The sequence below is a fragment of the Neopelma chrysocephalum genome, unplaced genomic scaffold, assembly GCF_003984885.1.
Source record: "Neopelma chrysocephalum unplaced genomic scaffold, ASM398488v2 Primary Assembly neopelma1_67, whole genome shotgun sequence".
Classification (NCBI taxonomy): domain Eukaryota; kingdom Metazoa; phylum Chordata; class Aves; order Passeriformes; family Pipridae; genus Neopelma; species Neopelma chrysocephalum.
Window position 1 is genome coordinate 11,095,299 of NW_020897726.1, and position 27,442 is coordinate 11,122,740.

The window sequence follows — 27,442 nt, forward strand, 5'->3', positions numbered from 1 at the left end:
CATGTTCAGCTGGCTGTTGACAGAACCACCACCTACTTTTCCCCTGGGCAGCTTTCCAGCCATTCCTCCCCAAGCCTGGAAGCACTATGTCGGGTTGCTGTCGCCCAAGTGCAGCACCCAGCCCTTGGCCTTGTTGAACATCATACAATTGGCCCTAGCCCATCGATCCAGCCTGTCCACATTTCTCTGAAGAGCCTTCCTACTCTCGTGCAGATCAACACGTCCACCAAACTTAGTGTCATCTGCAAACTGACTGAGGGTACCCTCCTACCCTCATCCAGATCATTGATAAAGATACTGAACAGGACTGGGCCCAAGACTGAGCCCTGGGGAACACCACTAGTGACCAGATGCAAAATGGATGTGGCACCATTCACCACCACTCTCTCGGCCTGGTCTTTCAGCTGTTTTTTTTCACCCAGCAATGAATGCACCTGTCCAAGCCATGGGCTGCCAGTTTTTCCAGGAGAATGCCATGAGAGACAGTATCAAAGACTTTGCTGAAGTCCAGGTAGACTACATGCACAGTCTTTCCTCCCTCATTCACTAGGCGGGTTACCCAGTCATAAAAAAATCAGGTTGGTCAGGTTGGACCTGACTTTCCTAAACCCATGTTGGCTGAGCCTGATCCCTTGGTTGTCCTGTACGTGTGATCATACTTAAGGTGATCTGTTCCATAACTATCCTGGGCACCAAGGTAAGCCCAATAGGCCTGTAGCTCCCTGAATCCTCCTTCTAGCTCTTCTTGTGAATGGGTGTCACACTGGCTAACCATGTTTTGAAAGAACAAAACCAAAATGAAATATACCTACAGTTCTCTATCTTGAGATATCGGCACTTTGGTTTACAGAGAACAATTCTAACATTTCCTAATTTGTCTGGATCACCAATAAATACCAGTAAAATCATTAGAGTTGGAAGACTTAACTACAGTGTTTCTGATAATTAAGTTAGAACTTGTTTTGTCACCAATTTCTCCTGGCATATTCTACCAAGCTTTTAAAATAGCTGGATGTGTGCTAGTGTGTTTCTTTTAATTACCTGTTAATAGTTCCTCTCATTGACACTCAGAAATAATTAACACAATTATATTTCAAACACTTACACTCTTAAAATCATGACGAATTCTTCTGGGGCATTCCCTGACAATCAGGATGAAATTTTGCTGTTAGGGTTTTGTGGTCTTATTCCTTTTGCTGTGCCAACAGACCTTCAACCAGCAACTTGACAGAAATCTAAACAAAGTCAATGGTGTTTCTCTCCTTCAACCACCTCAGCACAACTCCAGCAAGTGTCAAGGATGGCACAAGAGAAAGCTGGACAACCCACTCTGCTTAGCCATGCCGTATAACCGCTTACTGATTCTAAGGGAAGACAGGGCTCCCGAGATGACAGATAAATGCTGTCTTTATTACCCATACAGCAGTATTGAGTCTTGTTTAACCTATATTCCAAGGTGACAAAATGCAGAACAAAAGACAAGAAACCATGTATCAGTGGACTTAAACTTTACTGAGGAAGAAAAAAGGTTTACATGTAGTTGTAGGTTTTTCCATCCATACTTTCAAAACTCCAAAAAGGACTTGAAACAAAACTTTTTCAATCATTATTGCAATACCAAAAAGTCAGTAATTTTTTTTTAATGAACAGCAAATTATACAACTAATTGCTATGTTCAATAAATATTTTTTCTCCTGCACCAATTAAGGGGAAATATCCAACCAAGTACAATGAAAACCCTAGGATTTTAACAGTTTTAACTTCATTTGTTATCCACTGTGTAGCAATCCAGAAAATTTTTTCTATAAAACACAGCCTTAATTTTTGAGTGTACAAGGATCTATTCTCCCAGTCAGTCAAGTACCAAATTTTTCTCTAGCTCAAATAGTCTACTCTCAAAGCAACTACCTGACCAAAAAAAAAATAATAATAAAAAAAAAAATTTCTCTGGTTCATGACTATCTAAGCAAATTTGTCATTACAGAAAAGGCTCAAAGTCATTACTTGTTTATCAAAGTAATAGGTAAACATTTTAACAGAAAGATTAACAAGTTACTTGGAAATGCAGGTTTATGTTAAAGTATCCGAGTGTGTATAATACATGACATGCACGCTTTAAAAATATCAATGCTCTCTTCTGATTAGTCAGGAGTCCAACTGTTTTAAAAACTAAATAGGAATGACTTCCAAAATGTATCAGCACTTTGGGTTCTCTATTTCATTTTGCTCAAGATTTTTTACTACACAAAAACTACAACAATTACAATATTTAAGAGTATTACAATAAGGAGGGATGGAAAATAGGAATACTTCAACTGAAAACATGTATATTCTAAATGAACCAAAGACTTGTGAAAGAGCTGGAAAGAGGACAAGAAAGGGAGGATGGAAGGGAAAGCAGTAGGGAAGCTAGAGATCTGAACTTTGTATTTAAAAATCAAGTCCTCAACTGGAACTCTTCTGACCTTCAGTAGCGCCCTGGAAAAAAACAAAAGATGACACAATTACTATAAACTTAACTGTTCACACATAATCTCAGGTTTACTGTGCCCAGCTTTTTAGCTTTCACATTCAGAATTTCCATTGATCAATTCATATAACAACAATGTTTATGACAGCCAGATTCTATTTATTCACTTGCATTTACTTACTTGGACTATAGGAACGGGATCTTGATCGTGATCGGTATCGACTATAGTAAGGCGATGGTGATCGTCTCCTTTAAAGGAAATTAAAAAAGAAACCAAACAACATCCATTATGAAAGAAGCCTTATTCACATTGCTTCTACAGAACAGAACCATTTCCTTAGCACTGAAAGACTTGGCTTGTGTGAATGATTTCTGCTTTATTTGGCTGTGGTTTACAGTTATTTAACAAATGCTTTTATATTTCTCTATTTGAAGTGTTTTAAACTGTAAGATATTCCTAGACAAAGAATTTAATAAATTCTCACTAGCCTTGCAAACACATGAAGTGCTTTTCCAGATGCCTACAATTCTTGTTGAACAACATTCCCTGAAACCAGATAACTTTCAAAACAGCAAGATGGTTATGAAATGTCAAGCATTAAAAATTCCATCTACAAATAATCCCTTTTTAAACAGCAGTGTGTATCAGCTGTTCCTGGTTCTATATACAGCATGGAAAAATGAGTTCCCTTTCTATCTGTCCACTTGATTCATAGAGTACATGCTCAACCTCCTTCAGGTAGCAAAATTAGCCCCCCTGCCCAACTGAATAACCAAATTACATAAAGATTGAAGATGATGACTGCTTTAATCCCACAGAACTCACAGGAATGAGGCTCTAACACCTAACAGGTATGTATGCAGAATATTGCTATATTTTTTTGTCATCTAACTTTTCAGTTTTCCCAACAAATCCTCTGTTCCTACAGAAATAAAATAAAGGTTAAGTACCTGTATCTGTAGTCATATTCTTCATATCTGTCATATCCTCTGTCATAGCCCCTATCATAATATGAGTCCCGGCGACGACCAGCTCCACCGCCACCACCTCCTCCACTGCTATTAGGGGAAAAGGCAAAAAAACCCCATTTAGATATCTACTCTTCATTTTTATTTAAATTATTTAAAAGCTTTTTTAAAGTCATCTTGTAGTAAATCTGACACTTAATACTATGCCATGAAACAATATACAAATTAAATATTTAAATAAAAACACCTTTAAAAAAAAAACCAAAAAACCATGAGGGATTTAAGTCTAATTCCCATCAAAATCAATGGCAAATGGCAACTTAGTATTTCAGTAGGTTAAGGGTGCATTAACTGATCATGCTGCATATTATTTTTATTAAAAAAACCGAAGGAGATATTTTTAAAAGATATAATAAACCACAGTAGGATTTAACAGTGTATGTGAACCACAGTAACACATTCTTCATATTAGTAACTTTGTGATAAAATCAAACTGGCATAACTCTAAATTTTTTTTAAAAAGTATCTGTAGCTCTATTTCCTCAACCAGATTCCAGCATTAAGTTTGAATCCATCAAACTTACTGTGTTGGCCTGCCCATGTAGATGCCTGGGGTGGGTGTATGTGCTCTCTTGGTGATCGAGTAATCCACCCGAATCCTCCTGCCATCCAGCTCCATTCCATTTGCATGCTCCATCGCCTACAGGAGAGACAAGGAACAGGGAAGTGAAATCTGCAACCTACTGGTAAATATGGAAGGCTATATACAAACACATTATTTTCTATCAGAAAAGCAAGCCCTGAACCTGTTTAGTTTAGACTGGTTACTAGTGCCCCACTGTGGTGGATGGCTTATCTCTTGTCCCCTGGCCTGTTTGCCGGCGGTGTTACAGGATCGCACTGGGGTGCCGGACTAACGTGACACTCAATCCCTTCTTAAGAGAGCACAATGCTAACTACTAACACAGTCACTTTCCCTAGACTTTGTCTTCCACCCATCAGGAAGGTAAACTGAAAGTCAAAACAGCTTTTTTCTAAAAACTGCACCTTTCCTACCGCCGCCTCTAACCCAGAGGGAACGGGCAGATTCAAAAGCCGTGTGAAACAGTGGCTTCCTGTAGGGTGCATATGGCCGGATTACTGCTAGTCGGCTGCCATTTCATGCTCTCCCAGCCTCCTGCCATCTCCCTTACAAGGACCTACTTCAGCAGAGCTTAGTAAAATGGCGGGTTCAGCCTACATGGATACCTAATTACAACCTTCCTCCCCACTCCCTCTCACAATAGCAGCTCGCTAAAGTGATACACAGAAGGGTCTGCGCTCAAGAAGCCTGTGCCTTCAGACCCGCCTGCAGCCCCTGCACACACTCCCTGGGTGTTCTAGCCCGATTCTCCACTCTTTGAGAGTCAATACAATGGCCTTTCACAAACTCAAAATCATGAAAATAAGTTTTTCAAAGGAGCACAGCATACTTTTGAGAATTATATTCACGCAACAGTAACTTAAAGCACCAAATCCCCAAAACCCCACACCAATAAATTTAACTGTTAATGCTGGACTTAAAAGGATTTTTAAAAAATTTGCTTTTCAAATTTTAATAGCTTTTATTAGCTGCTCCAGGATCTCTGAAATACTAGTACACACCCTTTACTTCTCAATGTTAAGCATAGCACTTAATCCAATATATATTACTTTAATTTCTCGTGTGTGTAAAAGAGACACTGTTACAATTTTGAGTTAAAGAACATGACCATTTTGCTATTTTTCGTCTGCAAAAAACCAACACCCAACCTCAAAACATGAAGGTACCTCTAAGCAGAGCTTTTTTCTTTTTTTTTTTAATGAAACTATTATTCAGAAATTTAATTATTTGCAACTCTAACACGAACCGTACTGAATTTATATACAAGTTATGGAGGAGATACAAAAACCTGACACCCTCATGATTTAACTGATGTACCCAAATTGGAAGCGACTGAAGGACCACTAATCTATTTAACTACACCGAATTTGTATTTTAATAATACTGTTTGTATCTATACTATATCGCCACCTAGTGAGTTCTGTTCCATACAATACTGCAACTACATTTAGCCAACTGCAATTTCAAACCTTTTAACAAACACTCAGGTATGTTTTGTGACTAAAACATGCTCCTCAGCTTTTACTTTTCTAGCCTTGACATAATTTTTTTTTTAAAGTCTCGTTCCACAAGGATGAACTAAATTAAATCTGTTCACACATCCTAAGAAAGTCTGTGTGCACAAATCAAAAATGAAGGCTGCAAATACCTTGCTTAAAAATTAACTTCATGATGAAAAGCATCCTTCTGGAAATGCAGCAATACACAAGCTAACCTGTAAGAAATTTTCTGCTTCATGGAATTTTTAAGTCCAATCAACAACTTGCAAAATAGTAAGCTTAGCCAACAAGAAGCCACCTCAATACAGAACATCTGGCATATGTCTTATTTAGTTAAACCAACAAGCACCTCTTCAAGAGGATGAGTTCTTTGACAGAGGAAGCAGTACAGAGAAGAGCAACATACAACCAAGAAAGACAAAGAGTTAATTTTGAGAGCTGACAGTTTGTTTTAGAAATACCAGGTAAGGTGTTACATTTCAATGGACAAATACTAGTTCATAGTTACCAGTCTGCATAGAACTCCCAACACCCTGGTCATAATGTCTAATGTCCTATCCAATATTAAAACTTTATTTTTCTTAGGGTTCAGCAGCTGTCAAGAATAACTGCTGACTAAAAATATTAAAATAAACAAAATCTTTAATAGACATACAAACATAACAAAGCCTTTTACAGTTATGACTGCATTCTCCAAATGCAGAAAAGCCAAAACCTGCAATAAGCCATTATAAATCTAACAATAATTAATAGTATGGATCACTCACGCTCAGTCATTAGCAAATGGAAATTCCTTCCAAAGATGTTGCCAAATTCTCTGTACCACTCTTAATATACACATCTCAGGTATTTGACACAAAGTACTTAAGATAACATTATTAGGTAAGGACTGCTGCAATATGACCAAAAGCCCTATTTGAATAGCTGGGTTCAGGTAGGTGATATAACAATATTTATTTTGTGAGAAGGCTGTAAAAATATATCGATGATTTTAATTACTGGCATTTCTGTGCTTTATTGGAAGTTAAAAGAGTTTACATTAAAATTTTGGATTTCACAGTTTTATTTCATGTCTATTCAAAAGAAATTTCAGTTTGCTTTTCTTGCTGTTTGTGGGTATGTATGACTGCTGTGTTGAGAACGTGTTAAGTGTCAAAGGGAAAAAACTGCACATTCTCCCTAACAATGCAGAAGACATCTTCAAATACTATTTAAGACCATCAAGTGAAACTTTTTAAAAAGAAAAATCAAATTGTATTAGGGTTTAAGACACACAGTACCCTCTTAGGAGTCTTTAACTGTCAACAATCCATTTTTATTAGAACCTGGATTCTTTTCCAAATATCTGAATGTTGTTAAAAATACTCACATGGCTTTTGCAAGAGCATTCCTATAAACATGCACTATTAACTCTGGTAGCAAATTTTATGGAAAAAATTCATTTTGTAGGCCAGAATACACATCTATATGTTTGCAGTCAGAAAACAGTATTAGGATTGGGAATGGCACCGGTAATAATTCAATCTTAGATTGCATTTTCAAAGATTTACAGTTTTAAACTTTCAACAGACTATCCATAATAACAAAACTTATTATCTGTACGGTGTTAGTTTGACAAAATAAGCAGTTCCCAAACTATAGCATCATGGTCTCCTGTGGCTCAAAAGTTAGAAAGAAAGCATTAAATTTAACAAAGATTTCAATTTCATTTGATATTTATTACAGTATGTGATGTTTTCTAAATGCGTTAGCGTTCAGGTAGAGTAAAACAAGTTTGGAAACACTTAAGTATATGCATGAACTTACACAGGTGACTAGTATTAGTTAAACAATCAAGAATCCACCAAAACCAATATATAATCTTTCAATCTGGATAATGCCACAAAGAGCAGCTTGGACATGGAAACAACACGGGGAAGTTTTTGCAACCTGTACTGTAGTCACTGGGGGAAGGCCGTGGGGAGAAAAAAGGGAGAAGGGAAGGAGAGAGTCTGACTTGGTAGAGCTGATGTCATAGTCAATAACATTTGTAACGTAAAGAAGATCATAGAATCTTCATTTCAACTGCATTTAACTGCTTTAATTACTTCAGTAACTTGACATCACTACGAAGTTCACAACATACAGACTGAATACACTTCGACAGTCAAACGAGCAATTAATGTTGTGACTTATTTTGAAAATATTTCCACAATTTAAAAATAACTATATAAGACACTGGTTTTTTGTTTGTTTGGTTTGGTTTTGTTTGTTTGTTTTTGTTCACTGTGGTTTTAGGGGTTTCCTGTTAGTTTGTTTTTTTTACTGGAAGTCCTTTCTGTACTGTGCTTAATATCACTGATAAAAACATCATCTCCTCTATATCACAGGTACAGAAAAGGATGAAAGACTCGACAGACTAGGTTTTCTCCCCCCAGTATACTGAACACTGGTTCAAGTCTGGATTTAACAAGGATAACTGAAAGGAAATTCTGGGGGGGGGGAAAACCTGATGGGATGAAAAAAAATAAGGAAACTCAGCTTTTTACACTTGCTGCAGCCTGCCAAGTTGAATTCGAATGTCCATTTCAACTTTGAACAACAGTCCATTTACATTCTGAAGTCTGAGATCCAGAACTCTGCAACATTTTAATTCCAAACATTTGAGACCTTCTTGTGTTCTTTTATGGTATATCAAGGGTCCTTTTTGATACCACAAACAACACTGACAGCATTTCTTCAACAAACTGTGGGAGTTTTGCTCAATAGTGATGGTTTTAAGCTGGTCTGGTTCCACCACAGATTAAATGTTTTGCAAATCAAAGTGATAAACCCTGTTATTATTCTGGTCTTTGGCAAGTGAATTCTGTTAATAGTTTGTCTTGATTGCTAATGAAGGCTATTTCAGAAAGCAGTTCTGAAAGATGGTCAACACCAAGGAACTAGCACCCCAAATCAGAACAGCTGCTGTAGCTGATGCTTCTCAGATGAGTTCCTCCTACAGACAGTACATTCACAGTAGCCTCAGTTTAAACAACTAACACTTCTGAGTTAGTGAAGAGCTGGTTAGCGGCATATGGAATCTCTGGTAACTGTAGTAAGAATCATGTCCTAGAACAGCCAACACTTTTCACTCATGATCTTCTCAACTTATTGTTAACCCTGACACAACCAATTCCCCCCCATAACTGTTATTTTTTTCTCATCCTATACATAGAAATCTGTGATCCTCTAACACAGGAAGAAAATCCTAACGTGATGGGCAGGTGAACATCCTCTATAATACAGTGAAAATACTGCAAACCGGCTCCATGCCAGCATTGCCAATACTGAGAACTGTGTAAGAAAGATTTTGAGAAGCAAGTCTTCAGCAAACATTTACAGATCTTGTCCTTTGAACAGTTTTGCACACACAGTTCTGAAGACTTGGTAGAAGGGTGGCCAATATAAGACACTGCAATACCCAAGGGAAAAAAGCATACCAAATACTACTTACATATTTTTTTTAGAAAAAGTAAAACATAACTTCATAAAAAAAATGAAACCCACTACAGCCATAACAGAGAATAACCCTTTTTCTAAAAAAAAGCTAGATAGTAACATAAGCTTTTCAAATAGGTTTTGAACAAGCTCACAGACAAGAACATTGGCACAGCAAAAACTCAGGTTTTCTAGACAACCACCAGACATCCATCAGATGTTTTCTAGACATCTATCAGCCCTTAACATTTCTTGTTTGCCATCACACTTTGAACTAAGGGCAGTGTCTGCATGTGCCTTCAGAACCTAACAATCCAGTCACGTGCTATCTTGCAAACACTAGACCACTGCAATAAGAGACATTCGACGGAAAAGGAACCTTCTGTCTAATCATAAAGTTTCATCTCAACCTCAGTAGAGCTTCCAACAGAAGAGAAGAGATTCCCCAAGAAATCTCCTGGATTGGGCACACACATTGAAAACTGCATTGAAAAACCCTGTTCTGTTAAAGTGGAATGACTGAGGCTACTGTGATGCTCTGACAGTTGCTCTATCTAGTAGTTATCTAAAGCTGAGCCTCTGCTCCTCTTTATAACCAGGATGATCATAAATCCCTAACAAGGCTGCTACAGTGTCATAATCTGAAGTTCTGAAATTTTAAAACAGTTACAGTAAAAATAAATTTTAAAACTGTTTTTAGGACACTGTGAAGTATCAAGCTAGTTGACAACTCAAAAAGTTTTTACTATCATATGGAACTACAAACTGTACCACTTGGTTTCAGAATCTTGACCCACAGCAACATTTTAACCAGTTCAATAACTGATCCCGTTTGTAAAAGTAACCAGGGACGACAAAGATCCTGGGGGATTCCAGCTGCAACACAATCCATGTAGAACTGACACTGACCTATCTTAAAACAAATTATGAAAGTTTAAACATAACTACTGACAATAAATTTGGTGCCAAATTTTAGTATTGCCAGTGCTTCAGAGCATGTCTGCTGAGAAGCTTCCCTGTGTTACCTCTCCTAAAGACAACAGTGAAGATCATGAAAAATCCTAATTTTTCTGTAAAGTGCCACTCTCATTAATCCATCTATCTTTAAAAGGGTTGGAATTTAGTTTGACATCTCATCTCTTTATAAGGATATCTTGGGTGTTGGGGAATTTGGTTTGGCTTTTGTTATTGTTTTTGGTTGGTTAGATTTTTTTAATTATTATTTTTAAGACAAAGTTTAATTCAAGTATCATTGCTTTTAAGCATACTCTCAGCTTTTCAGACTTTAAGAATCTTCCACATAGAGAATTGCTTCATGTTCTTCAGGGTTCTACTACAGGGCCTGTCACAGAGTTTCACACCTATAACTACCTTACATCTATATATCTGCCCTTTTTCTACACCAGCTGTCACTTATCTGTCCTCAAGGCCCATGAAATAAGTCAAATAAACAAGTTTTTCTGCTGTCCTCTTTGCCAAAGTATTTCAGTTATCTAAGCTCCAGATGTTGGGAGAGTTTGCATCCTTTCTATTTCTTCATGCACTAGCCCACTGGGGAGAAAAATTTGGTTTAATTACATTCCAAACTATTTCAGTTCCTGCTTAAGGTGCTAATCTTTTTCTGTACTTTTGAATGCAAACAACATCCCATTTCTTTTCTTTGCATTCCAGTTTTGTAGCATCTGCCAAAACAGCTTTATACTGAACAAATTACTTCATGCTATTTACACGGAACATTTTAAGAAATGCGTGGTGTCATGCATGACCATTGTCCGTGGCAACCAGGAAAAAAACCTACTTCTAAAGACATATGAAGCTGTACAACAGACAAGACTGGCACACGAATATGACAAGAAATACTCTGCAAGTATTTTGGACTTTACATAGTCTACAAAACAGTCACTTTTACAAAATCCCACTGAACTCACAGTGCAAAGAAATACCAGGCTAAAAGTTAGAAGTGAGTAGGCCATTACAGACAGATGGAGATATACAGCTATCCAACCCCATTAACCTCTCTCTCAACCTTCCAAGTGAAAGTGGGAAAACACAGAAGGGACGCTAAAGTTTTGTGTCCTTTTACTCACCCCTATGTCCTGCAACAACCACACATATACACATCTACACCTACTCTTCCCATAAACTGATTCTCAGTTGGATCATACCAGAAACTAAAGGTGAGAACTGAGTATACGCCAATCAAGTAATTCACAAAACAGGTTTTTTTTCATTAAAATATCATCAAGTAGCATCGATGTTCTCATTTTTCAGTTCCTGACAGAAGGTTCCACAGCTGTCATGCTCCCTCCCTCCCTGTGATGCTAAGTGATTTATGAGAAAAGTCCTATTTAATGTTTAATATCTCCTGATGAAGAAACTTATCAAATATAAACAGAATCAAACAGCAAATCTGAAACCTCTGCCCAAGCCTATTAATCCATAAACAAGATGAAGTCTGTGACTCAGTTTGCCTGAAAGAAAAAGATAATCCCCCAATGCAGGCTTAAAGACCTTTTTTTTTTTAGGGTATGTCTTTACTTTTAATAGCAATTTCATCTCCAACTTTCAGTAAATGTAGTAAGGTTCACAGTATCATCACAGGGATAAAAAAAGTACTGCTTATTGTGGTGAGTCATAATATATAGGGTGCTGTTCATATTCTTTGATTCTTTCCTTACAAGTCAATTATACAACTCAGTCTAGTTGTAAATAGCCACCTGTACAACTAGCAAAGCCATTGACCAAGGCACATTTCAAGACAAACCCCATTATTTTTCAAATGCATGACATGCTTTTAGAGAAGAAAATGCAAAGAGAATCTCCAGAATTTTGATACAGAAAACTACTTTCAAAAGTTAACTTCCAAAATGTTTCAAAAATACTACAGATATAGAAGCTTCACAAAGATTTATTTTCATTTTAAAGTAGCAGACTAAAATCAAAGTCCAATGCTCACTGGTGATTCAATACAACCAGCTCCTACTTAACTTTTGCCCTAACATCATAACACTGAACTAAAATGTCTGATCTGTTTATAGGTGCCATACTGCTTGAACAAAGTATTTTCAATTAATCTCACTATGAGAACCTGCTAGTGAACACACACTCAAAAACATATTTATTTTTTTAATGGAGAATTCATGATAACAATGCATAAAGAGCACACCTGTAAAAAGTAATGAAGCATGAATGTACCTCTTTAGAATCATCAATTCTCTCAAAATAAACAAAAGCAAATCCTCTTGATCGTCCAGTCCGTTGATCATAAACCACATTGACACCAGTCAAAGGTCCATAACGGGAGAAGACTTCACGCAAATCTCTCTCAGTGGTATACAAACTGAGACCAAACACTCCAAGACAGGTATTGGGATCTGGATTAGCCTGGTAAGACAAATGTTCAACTCCAATTAAATTTACATTAAAAAAGTTATATATTCTCATATAAAAATTCAGCAATTATAAAAAAATTAATCTGAAGAAAACTAAACATACAGTATTATAAAGCTTAACACTTAATTGTAGGATATTTTCAAAAAGGCAACCACTTTCAATGGTTTTTATTTCAGAAAAAAGACCCAGACAAACTACTCCTGTTGGTGAAAAACTCAGTTCATAAAAATTAAGCATTCTGATTACAGAGAAGCTATAGAGTAACAAGAATCCATTTTATTAGTATTTCATACTCAAACTGCCAACAGGCTGCAGATACAACATACAAATCTGTGCTAAGAACAGGTCTGCCAGCCTGAACTCCCACCTTCAGCCTTTCTGCATGGTCACCGCTGGTACTAGAGAGTGCACACTGCCTCCAGCTGCACACACTAAACGCACCTGAGCTCCTAAGAACAGACAACTGAATTATAATTTAGCTTCTACCAAAACTTCCTCCCCCTCAAGATTTCCCATCCAACTACACTGAAAGTCAATATTTACATTTGAAAGTTTATTTTCCCACTTGTAAACGGGATGAAAGTCACCTGGTTCTTTCATCTAGAGAAAAACAAGTGTTGAAGGCCAGTTCTGTGAAACTCTAATCCAAAAGAATGCATCCTGTTTTTAGAGCAAAACTCAACTCTTTAACATGATGTGGGATACTTAAAAATTTATTTCACTTCAACTAAACAAAGTCAAATATGTAATTGTACAAGGTAAAATTTCTCCTTTATGTTTCTCTACATAGGGAAGTCAAAGTTTCTCTACATGTCACAGAGTTCATCTAATGCCAATTCCACAATAAGATTACTTTAATCAAAAATAAGCACTTTTTTCACTTAAGCTTCTGGCACCTGTTATACTAGATGCAGTAATTTAAAACAGCAGCAACAAGCACAGGGATTTAACGTTTCTGCCAAAATAACAACTGGAAGTTGACACACCTGAAATTTGTATTTCAGTTTCAAATTTTCAAAGCCATCGATGCACAGTAATTTATGCCCCAGAGTTTGTCTTTCAGCCTGATTCAAAGAGTGAACAGGCTTAGATCTTCTGTCATGTTCTTTTCAGCGCTTTTGTTCAGGAATCTATTGTGAAAATAAGATGCCCAAACTACTCATATATTTGATGTTCCTTTCTTTCCATTTGTCAAAGTTCAAACTTTTATTTTAAGATACGAATCCTCTGCAATTCCTTATTATAGCTGAAGAGCACACCAAAACCTGGTAGTTTGTAATTTGAAAGTTTTAATTATACAGGTTTAGATAGATTGAAACATGGAGTAAAAACATATCTGATAATTCAGTGGCATTGGCAGCTATACCGATTTTTTTACTGAACTCTTGGGAGTCTAATGAAATCTGTCTTTTAAATCATTGTTTGGAGAAGTCTCTCCACACAGTCCATACCTTTTGCCCTTTTTTTAACAACCCCCTTACACTTAAAAACCCTATTACCTTTTCTGAGACAAGAGAAGTACTAAGATCAGTCTGCACACCCTAAGCTACAACTGATGGCTACATTACCACCGGAAGGACTAAACTGACTGTGGAGGACTAAAAGGCAGCTTTTATATTAGGTTTTTGTACTGCCTCCCATCAACACAGTATGCAAGCTCTCTTTACAAGATCAGAAGAAAATCGCTATCAATTTTCCTGGCATCTTTAGGACCTTGCTATTTAGGGGATTCCAAATCTGACTGACTTGAGTTTCATTTTGACGCTACTAGAACTAGTCCTTAGAATTCTCAGAATCCTTAGAATTAATGTGAAATTCACAGTGAGAACAATTTTGGTGTTTCACAAAGTCATTTCCAAGGCAGAAAGACTTCTTCACAGAGCAAAACATCCTAGTATTTCCTGAAGTAGTAAAGCGGATTCTTCCACCTTTCACCAGAAAAACCGTTAACCCATTTGAACTTCAGTTATTTCTGCCAATTTTTAAAGACTTTAGATTAATATTTACTACATTGTGATTAGAGGCCGGTAACAATCCACAAAAAGCTTAACTACAAATGTTGCTTTACAACAGCTTAAACCCACTATATGTTAACACCGCTGGAGTCTTGCCCTTTTCCACGTGCTTTTGCCTGCTCTCTCACATTGGTATCACCTGCTCCTGGTGACACGCTTCATGTGGGTAAGCCTGCAAAAAACCTATATCCTTTTTGACAAAATTAATAAAAAATTTGAAGACTAAACCAGATTAAAACTAAAAGGATGAGAAACGTACCACTGCCTTTAACAAGGAAAACACTGAGCTGTGTTCAACAGCACTCATTTAGATCAGCCTGAAGTAATGGGAAACCAGAAGCTATGGGTTAGACAAGAAACTGCTGGAGTGGAGGGCTATGAAGAAGATTAGGGGACTGGAGCACCTCTTATGAAGAAAGGCTCAGAGAGCTGGGCCTGTTTAGCCTGGAGATGACTGAGAGGGGATCTTATCAACACATACAAATATCTCAAGGGAGGGTGTCACAAAGACAGGGTCAGACTCTTCAGTGGCGCCCAGCAACAGGACAAGGGAAAATGGGCACAAACTGAAACATGGAAAGTTCCATCTGAATATGAAGAAAATCTTCTTTGAGGGTGACCGATTACTGGATCATGTTGACCAGAGAGGCTTCAGAGTCTCCTAATGAAAATCCACCTGAATGTGACCCTGTGCAACCTGCTCTAGGTGAACCTGCTTTAGCAGATGGGTCAGACAAGATGATTTCCAGAGGACCTATCCAAGCCTGACCATTCTACAATTACAAAGGACACTGGGAGAAATCTCTCCAGAATGACGTAAGATCAGTATCTTAAATTTTGGTTGGTGTAGCTATGCTTCCTCCTGCCCATACAGAGACACTTCTTGTTTACATTTTGAAAAGCTTACTGAACCTTTTTGTAACTGTATATTTTTCTAGTTCATTAAGATTTATGTATCCCCTAATAACACAGGGCTTTACTTCAAGTTATACCAAGTTAAATAATCAGACGTATAAAATCACAAGCAACTTTCAACATAATATGCTCTATGTTATAAGCAAATAAACACTCAGGAATTTCCTTCTTTGGATCCTCTAGTCAATCTTATCAATACTGTCAGGTTGCCAGCTCACACAGAAAAGGTTTCATTTTTGTGAGGGGTGTATCTACTTGGAACTGTAAAAAAAAAAAAAAAAAGTCAGAAGGGTTCAACTTCCAGAGCTGATGGAAGCAGATGTCACTATATCTGCACATACTGACTTGCAAGGGAATGTTTTTCAATGAATTTCTACAACTTCCCTGCCAGTCGCAGACCCAAGAAATAAGTGCCCAGCTGTAAGGACAGAGACTGCTCCACACATACCCCCTACTCCCACCCAATTCCCGTATCCTCCAGTGACAAGCCAGCAGGTCAAACTCAGCCTGCAGGTAACTTGGATAAGCAGCAATTGTTTTGATACTCAGCCTTGATGAACATGACATACTCTGCTGCCAGTGTGCCTTCTCCTGTTGGACATAGGAGAATGACTACGGCTCCTTCGACGACGGTACTCTGGGGTGTACGATCTGCTTCGAGAACGTCTCCTATGGGAATGAGAATGGGATCTGGAACGAGTGTAACGTCTGTGCGAATGTCTTCTGGACCTGGATCTTCAACAAAAAGAAAGCCTTTAGTTAGGTCACATGCACATAATGTATTGAACTGTAAGCCCTGAATTTCCTAGACAAAAATCATTTTTTTAGAGGTTCTCTACAATTGAAATCATTAAGCTTCTTCTACCTTGCACATCTAAAGATTGCACGGATCTCTAACAATCTGCTTGGTAGCACCATTTCTAACTCTGTGAAAGTACTTCTGGCATACACTAAGGATTATATTTTGGGCATTTCAAAGTTTAAACTTTTACCAGCTTGGCTGCTTATGTAACTAATATTTGCACAATGATACAGAAGCCAGATATGCCACGTTGTAAAGTACTGTTTTGACTGAAAAACTGAAAGATCTGGCAGCACTATACTGCTGCAATATCTACAAATGAAGTTCACCTAGGGATGAAAATTACTCCAGACCAAAAAACCCTAAACACTTGCTTAACTCCTCAAGCATTTCTTTGCACACATCTTGCCAACAATAAGCTCAGTTTTAAACAGGTAGTCATCTGGTTAAACACTGCAATGAGAGAAACTATAACATTAGCCTGAACTTTGGGAATTCAGAGCTCAGCAACTCTTTCTCAGCTGCCCTAGTACAAAGTGTATAAAGAAGACGGGTTACTGATCTCTCACAAAAACTGGGGAGGAGGAACAACATAACACTACGCAATTCCTCTTCCCCCTCCAGAGCTACAAATGCTGTTTTCCGGTTTCTCTCTTCGTTGATGAGAGAAAGATTTGGTAGCTCTCCCTTGTTTTCATCCATATGATGGTGCAAGGGAATAAAGAAGATCGGCAGTATGAGCCAGATAATATTTATGACATATTAGAGGAAAAAAAGACAGACATATCTCTTCTGTTCCACACAAGCTCTGTCAGAACTGAGAGCTATAAAGCTTTACCTCTGCGCACACAGACTTGGAGTAGAAAAGGGCAGAGAAAGATACGCAGCATTGAAAAATGAATTTAAATCTTAGAGCTCTCATAAATCAAGAACCTATTCACAACCGATTTAAGATGTAGTTTTAGATTATGTTTTTAAAGCCTCCAATGAAGGAATGTCAAGAACATCCCCAACAAGTGCTTTCCAATATTTCCAACAGAGAGCCTACTCTTTTTTCTCTAACCCTGACTACCCTTACTACAGTTCTCACTGAACTTCTTTTTTCCCCTAAAAGAAAGCTCCACACAAAAATTCCCCCACAAAAGATTTTGGGGGTAGGAGGCAGAACCTTCACAGAATTGAGATGCAATCCCCTCTCTCTTTTGGAAGAGACAAGCCTACAAATTTTAGTTGTGATTTCTACATTAGTCCTTCTATTTACAGCACTTTCTCTATTCATACCCATGAAATCTTTCCCCAACTTCGTCCATCTAGGAGCAGCACAAACAGGCAAATTAACATAACCCTAGAAGCTTTATAATTTTAACAACAGGGGAAAAGAAATCTCAATCTACCAAAAGAACACCAGTAACACTGAGTTGACACAAATAATTTTCTGGATATACCTTGATTTTGATCTTGACCTCGAGTGCGATTCAGAATGTTTGGAAGCCCTCGATGGACTGCGAGATCCTGACCTGCTCTCCGATTTTACACGAGCAGGACTCCCAGCTGGAGATTTTGACTGGGAGCGAGACTCCTAACAAAAAAGACAGTATTAAAAATGGTATTGGTTGCATAAATGCCTAACTCCTAACATTTAAAGTACAGTAATTCTATTATATTGATTGCTCCTGAAAAACAAATGGTTAGGCAATACCCTCCAAAACAAATTTCATTTTGCTAACCCACTGTTAATATTGTATGCTTTCCTCAAATAGGTCCCTGCTTGAACCAGATCACCAATTCTCTATTAACTAAGTAATCATGCAAATTCATCTACAACTTGATCATACAGACACTGGAACATAAACCATACATTTACTTAACCTAGGACCCATTCATTCTTCCAGATTCTTTTAATTCTACTTCACTCTTGCTTTCTACTTTTCTTCATTCTTCATTGAGTTTTTCATTTTTCATACTTCGTGTATTCTTCCCCAATTCAAACAATTCATTATAGCCTTAAAAAAATATTCAAGTGCTTCTATCTGACCAATCTTCTGTTCAATTTTTTCCCCCATTCAATTTTAATTTTCTGATCTTTAATACTTTTCATTAGCCTTCTTTTATCTTGATTTATCTTCCACATTCTTGGAAAAAACTCTTCAATTTCTTCACGAACATTAACCTTAATGGAAAAAGAACATTTAGTATATTTAAGCACGTGGGGATTATAAAACTCTGCTGGAGTTCAGATGTTATCTATCAAATTGAAAAGCCAGCAGGTAAAGTGCAAGAAACTATTTTATAAAACAATTTTTTTTAATATCTTTAAAACTGTATAAGTGTCTACGTTCTAACAATGAGCTTACTGAGTTCTCAGTGTTTTACTGTATTTGCAAAGCTACCCTCCTCCCCTCAGATTTTTTGTAAGATACATAGATACACTAAAAACTAATTAGCACAATATACTGAAGTATTGATATCATTGATTCCCCCCCTAAAATAATAGCTATGTACTTCTCAATATTGAATATCCCAAATTTTACTCCTAGAGATTACTAAGACACTATCAGTTCAACAGAATGGCCAAAGATTTCCAGTCAAAACCTATCTATGTACATACTTACTTGCATAATACATGCACATAGGCATAAGCAACATAAATTATTATTCTTCCTACTTTTTCTTCCTCATTGTTATCCTGTTTTCCTTATATAATCCATATAAACTAAGACATAGAATAGTATAATTAAAGCAATCCAATACAAGTAAAGACAGGAGTTTTTTTTTTCTTGCATGGTAAGGCACACAAGAGAAAAACTAGGAAAACAAGCAAACAAAGAGCAGGTTAGGATTTCCTCACATTTTATAGTGCACAGCATTTCTAGGGAGCTTAGCTATAAAATACCCTACAGAATAGTATGCTATAAAAATCTGTAAATTCACAAAAGCGTGCAAAATGCTTGATGAAAAAATGCATAGCAAGTTCCCCTCCCATAGGTGTTACATTTCATGTTTATCTGCATTATTTCTCCTCCTGCCTGTCATCACAGTGTTTTTCTCAATTTATTTCTTACTCTACCTATGTCCAGATTTGCATTTTCTCTTGCAGTTAAAATTCTTCAGAACTTTGGGCTGAAATTCTTTTCAAAGGATGCTGTCCTCATATTTCAAGACAAAAAAGTCCACCAGAAACGGAACTTGAGAGACTCCCTAGTAACAAGTATTACAGCCACACTACCATTCCCTTTTACCTCAACGAAAAGGACAAGGGACACATGGAGAGTGTCATCTACCGGGATGACAGGCCTGCCAAACTTCAACAATGAAGGCCAAATTCAATGCTTGGCTGTGACAGGTGAACCATATAATCAGGTCTGCATAATAGTTACCCTTATTAAGATGGCTATCTGTGAAGCTAATTACATTACTTTCTCTGAAAAAATTATGTACACTCATTGAAATATTACCAAATTTTATTTAGCGTTTTTACATTTGAAAGCCACTGTTCATGATAAAATAATTTTGCTTTAGAACCAGTAACATGATTTTTCATCATCTCTCCTCTGTTTTTGTATTCTTCAATGTTTAATAGCTTCCTAAATTCTTTCCTTTATACTTCATCCCTTGTAACAATTGCCAATTTCTCTGGGAACTACTTCTACTTACCCCCCTAGTAAAACTGACCAGCAATATAGAAAACCATTCAAAATGACATCATATTTACAAAACACCCTTCAATAAAAAGCCTCCTGAGATGTCCCTTCTTCATGAGGATATTGCACTGTCCATACCTTTTACATTTGAAATCAATTCTTGAACAAGAACTCTGGAAGCCTGAACAAAAGCAACCCATCGCCCCCCCCCTCACTCCCCAGACACTGCACAGCCTAGAAGTGTTGGGAGGTGCTAAAAATACCATACAATGTAAAAGTCAGCTTAGTGTTCTTAACTATTCACCTGAAGCACCTAAGGATTACCACCTGTAGAGTTTTTTTAATATCAGTTACGACAGCAAATCTGTATTAAGTTGCCAAAACCAAATATGACATCATTTAATGTACATCAAGTCCTTTTGGAACTGTTTAAGACCCTTAGGGGCTGCACTAACAAACCTCAAAACTGGAGTGACATAGGCAACAAGCTTAATTCCTACATATTTCAAGCTTCCTCAACCAAATAACTGTAGATGTAAATTGCATCTGAAGAGAAGCTACCTGATAGCAGTTGCACATTGTGCCTGTCATTGGCAAGCAATTACATCTCATCTTCTGATGCAACATAGATCATCTAGTTATACCTCCTACAAAGCTTCAAAAGGAGAGACAAACGGAATCACAGTAACCTGCAAGAATTTAAGGACTTAAGGATGATGCCGAAAAAGTACCTAATAAGATTTGTATCAGAAAGACTACAGGCAGGGATTAAGAGATTCAGAGCTCCAAGGAGTCACAAAGGAAGATTTCACAGAATTTTCTTCCTCTACTTCCTACTATAATGAAACAATTAGCAAGCTGTATCTTAGTCTATACCAACCCAATTGTTCTTCATGAACAATTTATATCCATTCTGCAATATGAATGACAAAAATATTTAACATTGTATGTTATCTTCAACGTGAGAAAATAGACACCTCTACTACCCAAAGCACTAAAGTCTCTCAATTCTGTACTAGTCCTTAAGCAACCTATACATTCCGATCTTAGCTTCATCATTACCACAGAAACTAAATACTGCACTCTGGATCCTCAGCACTTTCTTATCTTTCTGCTCTGAAGATCCTCAGCCATTTAAGGGCCAAATGACTGACTGGCCACTATCACCATGTCAAACCACCTAGATCTGCTGTTACTACTGCCTGCAGGAAAAGAAGCAACAGCTAACTTTGTAATATTTTTAAGATCAGACTTCCCTTTCAAAACAAATGCTACATCTGTCAATAACACTCCCCCCCCCCAAAAAAAGCCAATCACACAAAAACCAAAAACCCTAACAAAACCAACCAAACAAAAAACATACCAACCCCTCACCTAAAATAATAACTACAGAAAAAAAAACAACTCAATTGTAACAGGGTGCTTCTTCAGAATAAGATACGCACCACGAAACAGGACTAATGATTCACCGAGAATTGGAACTTGGAGCCAAAGAAGTTATTGTAGACAAACACAAAATCCAAGGCCTGCAGTTTCAGTTACTGATGAGCAGCTAGAAGCATTTAAAGAGAGCACTGAAGAGTATTTTTAATCCTTGCTACCTTCTCTCTTCCCAGAAATAATCACAAAATAAAGTGGTAAGGATCTCTCCCGATTACCTCATGATCACATAAAACTAGTCACTGAAGAACTATCAACAACTTTTGATGATCCACCTGAGCAAGACATCAGCCATGTCCATGTATTTCATCCATACTGGTACAGCTGTTTAACTGATGTAAGTTCTGTCTATCACTTATCTTCCTTGCATCCTTCAAAATAATTCCTACTTTCCAACAGAATTACTATTTTAAAAGCATTTACAACACTTTCACACAGAGTAGGATTGCAGAAGTCTTTCAGAAGTATTCTTTCAGTTTTCACTCACCAAGAGAAGATATGATAAAGAACGGGGGGGGGGCGGCAACCACAACAAAAAACCAAAATAACAACCTGTCCCCCATGAAAAACCCTAAGCAAAAAAAAAAAGACCAAAACCTATTGTTTTACACTACTCTTCTGTCCTGAACTTCTGTCATGCCTTACCTCAACTCATACCCTACCATTTCAGAGTATGACTGAAAGGTATCAAAATTTAGAGCAAGATGCTAAATAAAAAGAATGAAATAAGTTTAAACTAGGCTTTCGCTAACAAAGCATGGGAAATGAAATGGAAAGAAAAAAATCATTAAATCACACAGAAATTTCAGATGACGTTCATTTGGCCCTCTTAAGAGGAAATACACACGGGGTGAAAAAAGGACAGGACCACAAGCAGTCTAACAATACCACTAAGCCAGTAAAATGATAGTTCAGAGTTTCAAAAAAATCCCACTAAAAAATCCTATCCAAACTAAAAAAAAACACAAATGAAGTCAATCTCTAAGGGGACAGAAAAATGTTAGAAAAAAAGAAAAAGGAATTTAGCAGCAGCCTACGTTCACTAGATGAAACTGTCAAGTTAGTGACATCTCACTTATGAGAAAAGACAAGATGACATTTTAAACAGTTTTGACAGCAATCTACCAACTTTCCCTGAAATTTATAAGAGAAGTTAAATCATTTTTGCTTCATACTATGCCCTGTCACTCTATAATAAAACCAAAACTGATCCCTTAAGTAGCTATTCGTCTATAAATATTATAATAGTATACATAATAAACTTCTGTATAAAAAGCAACTCGTAAGTTGTGCTACCTTGAAAACATGTATATTTTAAAAGTTACCAAAATAAGTAAACTTTATGCATTTCTCAATGTTCCTCTTTATGAAAAGGGGGGGAATAAAAAGGCTTCAGCAATAAACTTTTTGAAATTACAAGTTGATCTTCTCACTGAGGCTTGAAAATACACCTCTTCAGGGAGGCTTCTGTAGTCACTCGTTTACCACACATGGAAGATGGTAAAAAGAATTTGTTTTCAAAAAGAGTAGTCTTCCCAGCTGACATGGTCCAGAACAACCTAGAATTTATTAAGCTCGATTAAAACAAACAAACAAAAAAATTAAAAGAAAAATAAACTCTTGACTTTCAGAAAAACTCTCGTTTCCCACACTGGTCATTAGACACCACAGGGTGATCACAGCACTCTCCAAGTGAACACAGAACCCCTGAGCATAAGCACACATTGTGCCTGTGTTTCAAAAGGTATGGAAAGCAATACGCCTCCCTTTGCTCAGAGGTGGCACACTGCCAGTTCAGGAGAGGTGGAATACAATAGCTAAACGAGCCCGACCCCCGCATCGTTTTCTTTTTTTATGGCAAAGAAATTATCTCAAAGTTGATCAGTTACGTAATTCCACAGGTAGTTAAGTATTTTGCATACAGGCTTCATGAAGAAAATATAAGGCACTTTCACAGCTAAACTAACCCAAAGCTACTCACGTACCTAGGAATTATGCATACTTCCTTCAACAAGATGGCTGACATGCAAAATCATACATTTCTTGAAGTGCTTTATTAGTTTTTACTATTTAGCTCACTGTAACATTCTGCACAGAGCAGAAGGAGACATCTCATTAGAAGGAAGGAACAGAACCAACAGTTATAAAATGGGAGTTCAATCTTTGTTCTGGTAAAAAATTTTATCTATTTAAACCAACAGCACATTAATACTGGTACAAAACTACTAAACCTTTAAGATTCAAATGTTATCAGAAGCTCAAAAAAAACTAATCAAAGTTTCACGTGGAGCTACTGAAGTGTAGATTTGTTTAGACTCCCCCTTGTTCACTGCTCTGGGAAACATCTTAAGTTATACCACAGAAGACACACTAAATAAACAACACCCTATTTAAAATAATGACAAATATGAAAGGAAATAAGCGTTGCCTGTCACCTGACAACAATAAAATAAAAAAAGCGCATCATTCGTCTAACTTCCTCACCAAAAGCATTCAATGGTGATAAAATACTTTGACTTTTCCAACACCAAGTCACTGGATAACAAGCACAACTTAAAATCTATTTTATTCTTAATGTCCATAAACTTAGCTCTAGCACATCCACTATATTTTTAATTCTTCTGTCAATTTCTTTCCATTAAATCACCATGCTTGAGGAGGGGGATTTCTTCTGTTCAACCAGCCACATTCTTAATAGAGAACTTGCTTAAGTTGAAACAAAATGACACAAAAACAGAGTAGATGTCGATTAATATGAGCATATTTGATTAACATTTGCTTAAAAAAAGAATTTAATAAAGAAATGAGTGAGTTCAAGAAGGAAAAAAACCTCTACAATGATTTTACCCAATACTTTACAAATGAAAGTTTTTAAATAGTGCAAATTAAGCAATTTCATTGACAAGTTATATCCGTAATTATTCTCAATTTCCTGTTCAGATTAATTAACATTATGACTTAAAAATAATAAATTAGAGGCAAACCACATATATAGACAATATCTTAATGCTGATAAAATAACCTTTAAAAAAAAAATCCTGATCATACTCAACTTTCATTGAAGTGTTTTGGGACAATGTGCTTCTACACAGGTAAAACATAAAAGGGCATAAAATAAACTTAAAGCCCCCTTACTCCTTTGGCATTTAGTTTTTTAAAAGCACATCACACTAGTCAGTACTTAAGCATAAGAGGGGGTGGAAGAACTGAAAGGGTACTCAGAACTCTTATTTTGCCGATTTCCAGGAAAACGGGTTCTTTACAAACTTTTTTCTGGTTTCTGCAGTTCTTTCTCCCAGTGAAATTTTTTGCTTTACTCTCAGTTTCACGTGCCTGCATGGAGCAAACTGAAGCACCAGGATATTCAATGCATGATAGAGTCCTATCCAACTGGGAATAACAGACTAAACACTACAGTCTCAAAGTTGCACATGCTTAATTTTATGCATGTGGGCACTTTCAGTGGAAATTAAATGTAAAACGTTACTCTGAAATGAAATTTCTTATTTCAAGTATTTTAGTAGCATCACAACAAAAAAGTATTACTGAAGAAAAAAAATGCTTACAAAGGTACTTTAGTAGAAGCACAACTCCCCCAAATTACAAACTACTCAAGTACCTGCCATTATGTTCAATTATAAAAAACAGACAAGACATTGGCACATGCCAGGCTAATTGAGAAATCTCAAGTGTTATGGAGAAAAAAAGAGAAGTTTTCCAAACGAAGACTCGACACAGTCAGCAGCTCTTTCCAACAGATAAATTTTCCACCACAAAAAAAAGAAGGAAAAAACCCCCAACAACTAATTAACAGCAGTCACAGAAACTGCTACATAGGACTTTTCAGACTTTGCATACTCTGAAAACATTATTTTACTTCTATCTTTGGCAGGAGGCAGTGTGAGGAAATACTGAAAGCACAAAGCTATAGCAGCTTTGTAATACAAACAACAGATCCATCAAGGAACCCCATATAAATGTTCTGGATATTAACCTAATATAATTATTTCCTAACAATAACCCCCAGTGGGAATACAGACAAGAAAGTAATTCTTAAAAATATAAATATTGGCTGCAAAATGGGAGATTGAAGTAATAATAAAAAACAAAAAAATAAAAAAAAACAAACAACCCCCCCAACTAAATACACTCGTTGCTAAACTCTCTGAGACTTAGTTGTTTCCCCTTCAGAGATTAGTTTATTTACCTGAATAGATCTTAGCTATACAGCCACCTTTTGTCCAAGCAATCAACACAAGAACAGGTTTTGTTCACCTCCCCGAGGAAGCAGCAGCAGTCATTGCACAGCCAGGTAAAGAACTTTCGGCCTATGGAATTTATTTTTTTTTAACTAACACCACAAAAAGGGCAACTATACTCCTTTAAAAATAATTATTGGAATGTGACACTGTTCTTCCAAAATTTCATTGCTTGTTTCTCCAGACAGTAACTACATATAACTGCAAAGCTACTGTCACTGGTTCATCAAAAAGAGTCACCAAAAGGATGCTCAGGTGTTCCTCTAAAGAATCAAAATACAAAAAAAAAATTCTCTGCAGGTTTCTTTAAAAAAGTAAATGGTGATGGAGGAGGACTTGAGCACACGTTTTATTCCCGTTTCAAGCAGTTACTAATTCCTGCTTGCCTCGATCATCCCTAAGAAAAATCCACAAAACAATGAACATAGAAGGGACCTGTCACACGTGTACGTGAAAACCCCCAGCCATTAGAGGAAAAAGACACAGGCCTAATGAGGTTACAAAGCCACAGCAGCTCGTCCGAAGCCCTCCAGCTGCGCGATCGATGAGTTTCGCTGGTTTAACAGCGACGGCCGGACCGCCCCGAAGGCTGGAGGGGGCCCGGCCAGAGGCCGCTCCTGCAGCCAGGGGAAGCAGCGCACCTCGCACAAAAGGACGCGGGGTCCCTCCTCTTTCGGGCGGGAGAAGGCCTCGGCTGCCCGGCCGCGGCCCGGGAAGCGGAGAAGGGGAGGGGCAGGGCAGAGCAGCGACCTGCGGGCCCGGCGGGCAACAGGGCGGCTCGGGATCGCGGGAGGGAAACAGCAGCAGGCAGAAACCCCGGGGGCTACAGCAGCGTCGTTCTCACAGAAACAACCTGCACTGGCAGACAGGGGCCGATCCACAGCACCGGGGCCCGGGGCCCGCACCCCACCGGGGCGAAGGGACAAGGCAGCGTGTGGCGGAGAAACGCGGAGAGCGGAGGGGGACGCGGGCCGTCGCCCACGGCCCAGGCGAACCTCAGGCGCCTAAAGGAGCCATTTTAGAGCCAAGCTGCGCTGTCCCCACCCCCGCCGGGCCGGAGGACGCCGAGCCCCCCCCCCTCAGCACGGCCCGCGCAGGGGCGGCCACTCACCCTCCCCTCGAAGTTGTTCTCCTCCACGTCGCTCATGTCGGCAGAGTCCTGGCCACGGGGCTGCGGCGAACGGGGGACGCTAGTCCCAATTAGCAGCAGCAGCAGCACCCACGGCCGCTATTATCGCCGCCGTTACCGCTATTGCCGCTATTACCGGCACCACCACCGCCTCCCGCCCGCGCCTCCCGCACCGCCGCAAAATGGCGCCGCCGCGGCCGCTCCGTCTGCGCCCGGCACCGCGCGCGGGGCGGGACCGCGCCCGCCCCTCACAAAGGAGGCGAGAGCGCTGCGGGAGGACCCGCCGCGCATGCGCAGACCTGCCGCTCCAGGAGCGCGCGGCCCTCATACGCCCCTCCCCACCCGCTCCCGCCAGGTGAGCGGGTGCTGTAGGGAAATGTGGAATATGTAAAAAGATTTTTCTTAAAAAAGGATGTTCTTTGGTGTTTAATTTTTGTATGTTTTCAAGCCTAATCAACACCAAAGGGGATTTAATCCGTGAAACAGATAGGCAGCTAACAAGCAAGTTCTAAGTGATGTCCATGTGTTCGAAAGCTAAATTACTTGTCGGTAGAATTGTCTTGTTAAAGCTTAGGGCTTGACACTTTTGAATGATCTCAGACCTTGGGGGAGGTTAAAAAAACCGAAGAGAAGGATGCCCACTGATGGTGAACACAAAGAATGCAGAATTTACAGGCCATAGGGCCATTTGGCAGAACTCCCAAGGTAAGGAAGAAACTAATAAAGACAACTCAATAATTGTGTTGATTTCACTCTGACTGGGTACAAGGTAATTCCGGCAGGGGAAGATCATGACCACCAACTCACA

The 27,442-nt window shown here is 38.2% G+C and overlaps 1 protein-coding gene across 3 annotated transcripts; it reads right to left on the minus strand.

The window, feature by feature from the left end:
- Positions 1–1,491: 1,491 nt before the first annotated feature.
- Positions 1,492–26,882, minus strand: TRA2A (transformer 2 alpha homolog). Of its 3 annotated transcripts, none has more exons than XM_027684587.1 (8): positions 26,617–26,882; positions 17,611–17,744; positions 15,933–16,098; positions 12,236–12,424; positions 4,024–4,139; positions 3,422–3,529; positions 2,652–2,719; positions 1,492–2,478 (listed from the first exon to the last, which is right to left on the minus strand). In XM_027684587.1, exons 1-8 carry the CDS (start codon positions 26,650–26,652, stop codon positions 2,468–2,470), a joined length of 828 nt encoding a protein of 275 aa, XP_027540388.1. In that variant the 5' UTR covers positions 26,653–26,882; the 3' UTR covers positions 1,492–2,467. The 3 variants fall into 3 exon arrangements, with proteins under 3 accessions (XP_027540388.1, XP_027540390.1, XP_027540389.1); XM_027684589.1 differs by lacking the exon at positions 26,617–26,882 and adding an exon at positions 25,454–25,574; XM_027684588.1 differs by lacking the exon at positions 26,617–26,882 and adding an exon at positions 18,024–18,335.
- Positions 26,883–27,442: the final 560 nt, after the last annotated feature.